At 40.3% G+C, this 12233-nt stretch overlaps 1 protein-coding gene across 1 annotated transcript; it reads left to right on the top strand.

The window, feature by feature from the left end:
• The first annotated feature begins 4430 nt into the window (after positions 1 to 4430).
• Positions 4431 to 11105, top strand: LOC140739859 (proteinase-activated receptor 3-like). The gene is made up of 2 exons (XM_073068461.1): positions 4431 to 5961; positions 7929 to 11105. The coding sequence occupies exons 1-2, from the start codon at positions 5880 to 5882 to the stop codon at positions 9062 to 9064; spliced, it is 1218 nt and encodes a 405-aa protein (XP_072924562.1). The 5' UTR covers positions 4431 to 5879; the 3' UTR covers positions 9065 to 11105.
• Positions 11106 to 12233: the final 1128 nt, after the last annotated feature.

Genomic DNA, 12233 nt, shown 5'->3' with positions numbered 1-12233 from the left:
ACAAAATAATAGAGTCTAAGGAATCAAAAAAAGATTTAGGAATAAAAATTGGGATAGATTGAAATAAGTATAAAAATTTGGGGAGAACATACATTTTAACAACATTAATATGACCTACCAAAGACATAGATAGAGGTGACCATTGTACCAGACTCTGTTTTATAGCATATGAAAGGTTGACAAAGTTTTCACGAAAGAGATCTTTAAACTTCCTTGTGACTGTAATTCCAAGATAAGTAAATTGATTATGGACTACTTTAAAAGGGAGATCACGAAATATTAGTTCTTGTGCTTCTTTATTAATTGGGAAAAGTTCACTCTTATGTAAATTAAGTTTATAGCCAGAGATCTGGCTAAACTGGTCAAGAAGTGAAAACATTAGAGGTAAGGATGTAGACGGATTTGAGAGAAAGAGTAATAAGTCATCAGCATAGAGAGAAACTTTATGCTCAACACCCCCTCTCCAAATCCCGGTCAATTCAGGACAGTTTCGAAATGCTATCGCCAGAGGTTCTATAGCCAAATCAAAGAGAAAAGGACTTAAGGGGCATCCCTGATGGGTGCCACGTTTGAGATTAAATACTTGGGATTTCTGAAAATTAGTTAAAACAGAAGCAGTAGGACACAGGTACAGCAATTGGATCCAAGAGATGAAACTTTGGCCGAGGTCAAATTTTTCTAAGACTGCAAAAAGGTGGTTCCACTCTATACGATCAAATGCTTTCTCCACATCGAGGGAAATAACACATTCGTGAGTCCCAGTTGGAGCTGAGTATAAAATATTAAATAGACGCCGAATGTTAAAAAAAGGGAGACGGTTTTTAATAAAGCATGTTTGGTCACCAGAGATAATGGAGGGAATAACGGTTTCTAATCTATGAGCCAACACTTTAGCTAAGATCTTTACATCAACATTGAGCAGAGAGATCGGCCTGTACGAGGAACACTCTGTTGGGTCTTTGCCCTTTTTTAAAAGAAGAATAATAGATGCCTCATTGAAAGAGGGTGGCAATTTGCCGTAATTAAACGAGTCAGATAATACTGAAAGTAACTGAGGAGAAAGAAGTGAAGAAAATGATTTATAAAATTCTACAGGGAACCCATCAAGTCCAGGAGATTTCCCTGAGGACAGTGCAGAAATTGCAAAAGATATTTCTTCTGATGATATAGGCGCATTGAGTTTGGCTTTGAAATCAGATGAGAGTGAGGGGATATTCAGATTCTGTAAAAATTGATCAACAGAGATATTGTCATTCAGAGATTCAGAGGAATAAAGCCGAGAATAAAAATTTTTAAATGCGTCATTAATTTCTAAATGATCCGATGTAAAGTCTCCGTTCTCCTTCCGGATCTTTGTAATATGTTGTTTGGCTTTGGAACGCCTCAGCTGATTGGCTAGGAATTTACCAGACTTATCCCCATGAATGTAAAAGCGACTCTTGCTTTCGAGAAGTTGGCGTTCGACAAGTTGAGTGGACAGAAGGTTAAATTTAGTTTGGAGTTCAACGCGCTTCTTGTATAATTCAGGGTTCTTAGTTTGGGCATATACTTGATCCAAATCTTTAATCTGTTTAATGAGGTCTGATTGATCTGCACGGGATCTTCTATTGAGATTTGCTGTGTAAGAGATTATTTGACCCCTCAGATATGCTTTCAATGCATCCCAGACAATCTGGGATGGCACTTCAAATGATGTATTAGTGTTAAAATAAAAGGTTATCTGATCCTTAATAAATTTTACAAAATCATCATCCGATAATAAAGTTGAATCAAACCGCCAGTGTTTATTCCTCTGAGGGAGACCAGGAAAGTTCAGAGAGAGGGTAATTGGGGCATGGTCAGAAATCAGTATACTCTGATAGTCACAAGAGTGGGCAAATGGGATAAGTTGGTTATCGAGTAAGAAATAGTCAATTCTAGTGAAAGTATGGTGAACATGTGAGAAAAAAGAATAATCTCTCTCCGTAGGATGGAGGAAACGCCATATATCAGAGATACCAAAATTAGAGAGAAACGATTGGATAGCTAAGGCAGATTTAGTAGGTGATCTGGTAACAGAGGACGATCGATCCAATTTAGGATCCAACCAACAGTTCAAGTCACCACCCAGTATAAGAGAGTATGAGTTTAAGTCTGGTAGTGAGGAAAAAAAACGTTCAAAAAAGTTAACATCATCAAAGTTGGGAGCATACAGGTTTGCTAGTGCAACTTTAGTGTTATATAGTTTACCAGAAACAATAATAAAACAGACATTTGTATCAGATATTTTATTATGGAGTTCAAAAGGAATATTTGAGTTAATAAGAATGGAGACTCCCCTAGCTTTAGCGGCAAAGGATGAATGAAAATGCTGACCCACCCACTTTGACAGAAGCTGGGAGTTATCAAAACAACGAATATGAGTTTCTTGAAGGAAAGCAATGTCAGCTTTGAGTTGTTTGATATGTGAGAATACCTTCCTCCTTTTAACAGGGTGATTCAATCCCTTTACATTCCAGCTCACGAATTTAAGTGCACTAGCCATTATCAATTACTAATGCATAAAAGGCAGCAGGCATATAAAAAGTCAAGCAGTACACTAGCAGTCTGGGAGCAGAGATGTAAACATAGATTCGTAAAATCAAAACATATACATGTCCTGAGCAATAAAGAGAAACAATAAATACAGTGAGTGATGTTGGAACTGGAAAATCCACCCCATCCACACAACCCAAAACTAGACGGCTACCAAAACAAGTAGCTAGCTCTACCAAAAAAATTAACCCAAATACAACTTCCAGATCTGTGTCATTGACAACAGTTCCGTATAAATACTATAGCAAATAGTAACTAGTTTATGCACTAGAAAACATAACTACAGATTAGAACACCTTCTGCAGAAATATAAAACTTAATACAGAGAAAATCGGAAGAAAACCAAAACTAACCTACCCGCGAAAAATTATAGAAGAATAAAATAAGAGAAAGGGGAAAAAAAAGGTAAAAAAAAGGGAGAGGAAGGGGAAAATTATAAATTCAAGATGAGTATTTATCAACCATTTACAGAGAGGAGAGAAAAAAATTCAGAGATTAGAAAAAAGGGGTGAAGAAAGGAAAAAAAAAGATAAAATAAATAAATATAAAAAAAGGAAAAATAAATCAGCAATTAAACTGTGAACCAACAAACAGGGAGGCCTTCACTAAAGACTTCGAACCTCCAAAACAAGTTAGAGTCAGTTGTAAAACTCTGTAGATAAGGTTATACAAGAGTAAAAATAGATTACACACACACCAAATCCCGGGAGAGATTGTCAATAGCCCTTAGAGTTTCAATGAATAATGTCTGAGTGATTCAAGTGAAGTCTGAGTCCAGAAAAAGTAATTTTACTACGAGGAGTACTTATCCACCATTTTAGGAGGTCCGATCAGATTCCGAAGATGGCTGGATAGCCGGAAGACTTGCCACAAATGCTTCAGCTTCCTTCACTGATTTGAACCACTTGTATTTTCCAGTATTAAGCTTGATTCGTAGATCAGCAGGATTGCGAAGAGAGGGTTTAAAACCATGATCAAACAGCACTTTCATTACGCCTTTAAACTCAGCGCGCATCTTTAAGGTCTGGGGTGCAAAATCTTCCACAAAGCGAATGGTTGTATCCTGGAAAGGAAGAGACCCCCTGCGACGTGCCTCCACAATCAGACTGTGTTTTACCTGGTATTGATGGAAGCACAAGATTACTGGTCGCGGGCGGGAGCCCAGAATTCCAGGGGGAATGTAAACTCTGTGTGCCCGTTCGAGCTTGGGCGGGTTCAGAAGCAAATCTTTCCCGAATATCTCACAGAGAAACTCGGCGAATAACTTCACGGTTGATCCCTGTTCGGTCGCCTCTGGCAATCCAAGAATTCTAAGATTGCAGCGTCTGCTGCGATTTTCGAGATCCACCATTTTGGAAAGGAGTTTGTTACATTTTTCCTCTAAGCTGGAACAGAGAGTCTCCAAGTATCGAACACGACTTTCTAAATCTTCAGAAGTCGAATCGATGCGAGATAAGTGTTCAGCATGCTTGTCCACTTTATCGTTGATCCGATCCAGTTTGTCTTCCAACTGTTTGAAAGCGGTTTTAAATTCCTTTAAAATTTCATCTCGGAGCTTTCCGAGCGCAACCAAGGTCTCGTCCGAGGGGGTCATAGCTTCTTTTCTCCCGGATTTAGAACTCTTGCTAGACATTGTAAGTTAGATATGTTCACAGGCAAGTAAGAGATACTGAAAAAAATTCCTAACTAAGGTTTAGAAAATGGAGACATTTAGTGCAAAGATAGCGACAATAACGGAACAAAAGTTCGGAGCAGCTAAGCAATCGCCATCTTACCGGAAGTCCTGATTGTAACTCCTGATCCAAAGTAGCATAAAAAACACTAAAATAAACACAATAAATTTAAATATGAAGCAATCCTGTGATGAGTCTCACAATGTACAAATATTTCTTTGAGTCTGGTCGTGTAAGTTTATCTTATAAGATTAGCTTACAAACTGTACGTAGACTGATTGTATCTATGCTAGGCGCAGAGGTACCTGTACATAAGGTGACTCTGACGGGAAATGATCAGCTCTTCGAAGTAACAGCAAGGCATTTGGAAACACAGCAGGACAGTGATACCCAAAGCTCTCTCAACCATTGAGCATATCCTACACGAAACATTCTCGTAGGAAAGCAATATCTATCATCAAAGATCCTCACCACCCAGGCCGTGCTCTTTCCTCGCTGCTGCCATCAGGTGAAGGTACAAGGGCCTCAGGACTCGCACCACCAGGTTCAAGAACAGTTACTACCCCTCAGCCATCAGGCTCCTGAGCAAAAGAGGATAATTACATTCATCCAGTAAGATGTTCCCACAACCAATGGTCTCACTTTAAGGACTCTTTATCTTGTTATCTCATGCTCTCGTTATTTATCGCTATTTATTTATTTATATTTGCATTTGCACAGTTTGTTATCTTCTATGCTCTGGTTCTTTCACTGATCCTGTTTACAGATACTGTTCTATAGCTTTGCTGAGTATGCCCACAGGAAACTGAACCTCAAGGATGGTGACATATATGTACTCAGATAATAAATGTTACTTTTGAACTTTGTATGTATCAGAGTAGATGTGTGGTGCAGAACTGATTAACTGATATGGATGTAGTGTTACTTAAAGAGCACCCTGATTTTAAAATGCTTGACCTCATTTTCCAATCCCCGTCAAGTTCAGAACCCCACCTCTCTCAATAATCTTCTGCAGTTCCAAAGCCTTCCAAGATTATTTTCCCCTCCCAATTTCAGACATTCCCATTTTACCATTGGTGTCCCTCTGATCAGCTATCAAGCACATAAGCTCTGTAATTTTTTCCACTAAACTTTTCCACCTCTTTCTCTTTACTCATTCTGCTGAGTAAAAATCCTCCTTAAAAACTGGCTTTCTGGCCAGCCTTGGATCACATGGTTTAATATGCCCCGCTAAATTTTGTTAGATAACACTCAATTTGGTACGTTTTCCAAAGTTAAGGTTATCTCAGAAATACAATTGAACCATTTGTTCATTTATTTATCGTGGACATGCGACTTTTCCATTTGACGTGATGCACTCAGTGTGCTGGAAGTCATCTGGAAGAATCAGGAGCTGTGTGGGCTGAGTTCCCGCTTCTGCACATTGCTGATCAGTAAGGGAGTCCTGTGGTTTCTGAGTGCTTCTGCGAGTTGTTTGATAAGACGCAGCATGGATGTCATGAACGAGTGGATTCCGGCAGTTTCATCGTAACCTCCCACAATAAATGGGAGAAGGCACCAGTAAAGACCCTCACGTCAGTCAGTCTAGAGTCAAGCTATTTCTCTGAGGGGAAGCTGTACGAACCTGCACCAATGGTTTGGGACAAACTCTCCTTCACACTCAATGTCTCAGCTATCTTCCTCCTCAGTGCAGCGTTCTGCTTCTCACAGGAAGGTAAGACTACACCCTAATGCTTTGAGGCAGGTGGAATAGACTTAGACTTTAAATTCTTGCGGATGACTCATTATCTTTTTATGTTGGCCTGTGTTCTCTTACTCAAATTACTTCAAAGCTCCTCACAAACTGCAAAATAACATCAAACTACACAGAGCCGCATTTACCCTAAAGCTATGTTCTTCCTGAGCTATTCTGTATTTCCTCCAGGAGATCAAAAGAGAAGGGTTAATATTGGATTAGTGTAAAAGGAGTGATAGATGGCTGATATACTGTACGTTTGGTGGGCTGAGAGCTCTGTTTCCTTGCTGTATCTTTCTATTATTCCATGACCCCATGACTATGCTTGACGTTGAGAGTGTAGAGGGAGCTTCACCCTGTATCTAACCTGTTCTGTTTCTCCCCTGGAGTGTTTGATGGGACATTATGGAGGCAGCTTCACTCTGTACCCAGCCCATGTCGCCCCCTCCTCTGTTTGATAGGCCAGTGTAAAGGGAGCTTTACTCATTAGGTAAGCCCTGTTTTCCTTGCCTTGGATGTCCTTAATGGGACATCTTTGAGTGACCATTATCCTAGACTGAAGCAGTGCTGTGCATGTAAAGTTTTTTGGGACAGTGTAAAGGGAGGGTCAGTCTGTATCTAACCTGTGCTGCTTCTGCCCTAGGCATGTTTGGTGAGGCAGAACAGAGGGAGCTTTATCCGGCATTTAACCCACACTGGTATTGCCCTCCCTGATCTTCGAGTCAATGCCTTTGCCTCTAAGGGAAGCATCCGGATGCTTTCTTAATGATTTTATTTTTGGAAGGAAGTGAGCACCAAGAGGGGTTGCAGAAGAAATATGCCAGAGTCGTCCCAGGGAAATGGACTTCAGTTACGTGGGAGGTGAAGGAATTGGAGCTGAGAACTAAGGGGAGGCTTGTTAAAAAGGTGTCATCACTCCTGTATCTCAGCAAAGGCAGGGATTGTGGAAAACAAGTGGTGACTTAAAGTGGTCCCTGTTGTACTATGACCTCCCAATTCACCCTGCAAAGTAGATCAATGTGGAAATGAAATCAGAGAGGCATCATTTTACTGAGTAAGCAAGCAGATAGTAACGCTGCACCATATCCGTGCAACTTCTGTTTTCTGTGCATCTCCACGTTGCCTTGCACCACTCCAGTCCCTTTATCTTGGTTTTATCTTTAGCTGTTCAACAGAAAAACATAGATGCACATTGTTTTTCTCATTACCTTTATCGTCCTTTACACGTCTTTGATCGATGAGGTGGAAAATGACAGCTTGCCACAGCCCGCCTGGTACAAATAGAATCGGTGTCTGTCTGCCAACAAAGGCCATTGTCAGTCTACTCCACATCCACACGGTCAAGCTTCACAGCTCTGCAAATCCTCAAGAATCTTCAACCTTCTTCCCCATTGGCATCATAAGCAAGCGGACTCCGTCCGTCTGTCCATAAGATCTACTCATTCATACAGAGTGTGCACTCAGCAGAAGCAGGATGTGCCATTTGTCATCCTGTAAGTCTCCATGGCTCGAGCTCCCAGGGCAACCAGCTATCCACATTCTGCCACTTTACAAACACTTGCTTTTACTCCTTGTTTTCTAGCCCTCTATCCTTCTCCTTTTCCAAACTAGGAAGCAATAAAATAACCAGAACGACACTGTATGCACTGAAAAATGTAAAGACATCTGAAACAGAGGGAAAAATATCAATTTGAAATGCTAAACACAAAATTGCTGGAGGAACTCAGCAGGCCAGGAAGGGGCTTTGGAGAGAATTGATGAAGGGTCTTGGCCCAAAACTTCGACTTTTAATTCCTTTTCACACAGATGCTGTTTGACCTGCTGAGTTCCTCCAGCATTTTGTGTGTGTTGCTCTGGATTTCCAGCATCTGCAGAATCACGTGATTTTTTAAAATGCTATAACTTATTATTATTATCCTAAGTATCTCTGTCCCTTGTTTGTTTAGAAGGCTCCGGTTATCTATTCATCGGAAGAAGTATACACTTCGATCAAGAGTCCACACAAAACGATTCTGACGCCAATAAGACTATCTTAGACAAATCAGCCAAACATTTCCTAACCACAGCTATTACGACAGCAGTGATTCCTGCTCTTTATATCATCATCTTTGCCTTTGGTCTACCTGCCAATGGGTTGGCTATGATCAATCTCATCACCAAGGTGCAACGAGTGCCTTCCACCATCTTCCTGATGAACCTGGCGACAGCCGACCTTCTCCTGATTCTGGTGCTCCCGTTCAAGATCCACTATCACTTCCAGGGCAACAACTGGATCTTCGGAGAAGCCCTGTGCCGGACGATGACGGCCTTCTTCTACGGGAACATGTACTGCTCCATCCTGCTCCTCACCTTCATCAGCGTCGACCGATACTTTGCTCTGGTCCACCCATTCTACTCCAGGCGCTTCAGAGACAATAGGTCAGCTGTGGTTGTCTGCTCGATGATTTGGACTCTTGTAGCACTTTCTGTGTTACCCTTTCTCCTCCAGAGGCAGGTGTACTCATTCCAGGAATTAAACATCACAACCTGCCACGATGTTTTACCAAGGACCACACAACAGGGTTATTTTTTCTATTATTTTGTATGCTTGGTTGTGTTGGGTTTTCTCATTCCCTGTCTTATAACTGTGTTTTGCTACGTAACTGTAATCAAAACGCTGATGATGAAAAATGATAAGTATGCCAAAGCAATAAGGACCATAATACTTGTGCTGATTATATATGTGTTTTGCTTCACGCCCAGTAATACTATCTTGCTCATCCACTTCTCACAGTTTGGCCTTGCAGAGAACAATCACCTGTATTTATATTATGTGATCTGCCTGGTATTAAGCACATTCAACAGCTGTGTTGACCCTTTCCTATATTACTATATGTCCGACGACTTTCGCGACAATGTGAGGAGCCTTATGTCTTTTAGTAAGGAGAAGAAAAGTGAGGATTCCAGAAAAACTTTCTTTCACACAGAGAGCACCTCAACATCAAAAAGTATAGCATCTAAATGTGTGTCTTCTACTTTGAAAAACTCAGGAAGTCTTGGATCAAGAGAAATTAATGGTTGCAACAGAGAATTCAAGAAGTGAAATTAAGTAATGAAAAGATAAGTAGGGTTTTGATTTCTAATAGCAGAGACATTGATTGAAAGTATAAAGAAGGCACTTGTATAAAATTATGCCTGGGTCACAGTTTGAGATTCTGCACAAATTGTGTTCTCTTGCTTATAGGTCTTAAAAGCAGGAAGACGCTTAGAATCTATGGTCAAATATCTGGGAAGATGGAATTACTTCCACAGATGCAGAAATTGTCAAGCATGCATTTAAGAATTTTTAGAATTACAGCAGGTATTTATTAGCTGGTAATTGATTATATAAAGGATAGAAGATTTGTAAAGTGGTAGCAATACCCCTACATCCCCAGAAATGTACTAGCAGGTTGCAGGGGAAAGCATTTAACATCCCAGGTTCAATGGTTTCATTAAATATCAGAGAATGTATAGAGTGTACAACCTGAAATTCTCACTCTTCACAGACATCCACAAAACAGAAAAGAACCCCAAAGAATAAATGACAAAAAAAGTTAGAACCCCAAAGCCTCCATCCCCCCTCCTATACACAAGCAGTAGCAAAGCATCGCCCCCTCCCCCTGCTCCTCCCCTCACTCGTTCCAGCAATGGTGTTTTATGAAAGACACAACCTAATAGGAAGATCATTGAACTAAATCATTGAATTAGATTCATCATGGACGATGAGTACTCATAACCTTTTATGATTTTATTTCAGACTTCCAACATTTGATTGGGAAGTCCTGGAAAAAAGTGCTTCTCTGGTTTTATGTCAGTGGTTTTAAATAATCACAGGAATGCAAAGAGAGTTTCACAGGCATTTTTATAAACTCTGATGTTTTGTCACAGGGAGGGATGGAAGCAGAAGCCATTCCGTCTATGAAAGATAAATGAGATAAATACTTGAAGCAGTGAAAAATACGAGTGTGTGGACAGGTGCAGCAAAATGGGATTAGGTCGAAATAAGTACTGTGCTTTGGAAAGATTGTCAGTTTTAGAATTAATTTGAGAAATGTTACAGGGTTGTGGACAGAGAGCACAGCGTGGGATTAGTTTGGGTGTGGTACAGGACTTAGGGAGTGTGTGAAGTCTTCTGATTAATTCTGAGAATGGCACAAAAATGAGAAGAGCACGCTGAACTGATATCTATATTTAGGAAGAGCAGGATTTTGGGATTAGTTTGAGATTATTATGGGAAAATGGAGAGAGCAAAGGGATGGAATTTAGTTCTGTTTATAAGCTAAAGATAGATATCAGTAGCTGTGGTTTTGTATTGTTCCAGCACTCACTCATGCAGTGAATTTATCTAGTTTTAACTTTATAAACTTATTTTTCAGATCTTTGTTTATTTGTCATATTATTGAAGGACAGTCGAATCACTAATGTGAGTCTGATATATGCTTTCATGTAAACTTTTTAAATGCTTTCTGCATTTATTTCTGATCTCCTCATCTGGGGCTGAGTTTCCATACTTTGCCTAGTCCTTCGCTTTTGACAGGAGTCCAGCGCTGAGCCAAGCCTCACATCTACAGGTAGAGGCACTTTAATGTCTGCAGTGATGCCAAAATACAGTTCACATAAGTCAAATGTGTGAGTCACTGTCAGTGTCACCAAAGACCAAGCTGCTAACTGTAATGCTCTCAACAACCTTTGGCTAAATCTCTATTACTGGCCATTACTGTGCGTGCATTCTCACGAGGAAACTTACCGCTTTGTGATACAGAACAGTAAAACGAAATACACTTCTTAGCAAAGCAGAGAACCCTCCTCTGTCGCAATAACCTAAAGAGAGTCCAGCAGTTTCCTGTTTAATACTCATTTGGAGCAAATGCCCAATGGGAACCTGGTAGAGATCAAACATGGAACAACTGGCACAGATAAATTTTGTTTTATATTGAGCAAAAAGATTCTGCAGGAGAACGTGAGAAAGAGAGAGTGGAGAGAAAGAGAGTGAGAGAAAGTGAAAGTGAGAGTGAGAGTGAGGGAGTGTGAGAATGAGAGAGAGTGAGAGGAAGAGAAAGGGAGAGAGTGAGAATGAGAGAGAGAATGAGAGGGAGAGAGAGAGTGGGAAAGAGAGAGTGGGGAGAGGGGGAAGAATGAAGGGGAGAGAGTGGGGGAGAGGGAGAAGAGTGAGGGTTACAGAGGTGGGAGAGGGGGGAAGCATTAGCGAGGGGGAGAGAGAGAGAGTGGGAAGAGAGGGGGAGAGAGGGGAAGGGAAGGAGAAAAGGGGGAGAGAAAGAGGGAAGAGAAGATAACTAGAAAGTGCAACTGAAGGAATGTGGATGGAGAGTTAGAGCTTGGTGTATCACAATACCAGAGACCTCAAATGATGAGGAGGAGATTCCCATTTATGCACCACAAGATCACTTCGATCCTTATTTCGCAGAATCCCCATTTGCAATAAATTGCATGCTCTACATAGTATAAAACACTGAACACATATACTGTATCTCAAACTGAGCAAACAAAAGCCAAAAGAATTTCAATCATTTAATGCATTTCAGAACCAGGTGTTCTTTCAATAACACAGGATGCAAAATATTTTCTCCAACTAGTCACTCTGATTTTTCTCATTGCATTATATTATGGTTTCATAAAATGAATTTTGCTAAAATTTGCATTGTTAGTATAAGCTTTGTCACTTTATGTAAAAGCTATTGTACTGTAATATTAATAAATAGCTCTCAAATTCATTTCTAACCTGTTCTAATGTTTAATTAAGTTAACATAATTTCTCTACAGTTTTGTTGCACTTCATTGAGGGTAGGATACTGGTTTCACTAGTTATGTTTAAAGTGAGTTCTTCTGCTCAGATTATTTAATCAAGAACAAAAATTATCCACAGACGCAAAAGCTCAGCTAGTCAGGCAGCATCTGTGGAGCTGAATAAACAGTTGACGTTTCAGGTCAAGATCCTTTTTCAGGTCCTGCTTAGAGATAGGGCGAAAGAGCTTAATACTCTTTGTGTGGAAGTACTGACGTGAACAAGTATTTAATCCTGCTGCTTTTGATATACTGCCAGGAAAGTTTGTCCAAATTACCCTAGCAGCCCGTTTATTCAGCACTCTCTGAGTTTTAATTGTGGAGACTTAGGAGACTGTAGATGCTGGAAACATCCTGCTAGAGGATCCCAATGACTTGAACAACATCTGTGAGGCAGAAGGACTTGTTGGCTGAAATGTTGACTATTC

This window comes from Hemitrygon akajei, chromosome 16, assembly GCF_048418815.1.
Source record: "Hemitrygon akajei chromosome 16, sHemAka1.3, whole genome shotgun sequence".
Classification (NCBI taxonomy): domain Eukaryota; kingdom Metazoa; phylum Chordata; class Chondrichthyes; order Myliobatiformes; family Dasyatidae; genus Hemitrygon; species Hemitrygon akajei.
This window is presented reverse-complemented; position numbering and strand designations above follow the sequence as displayed.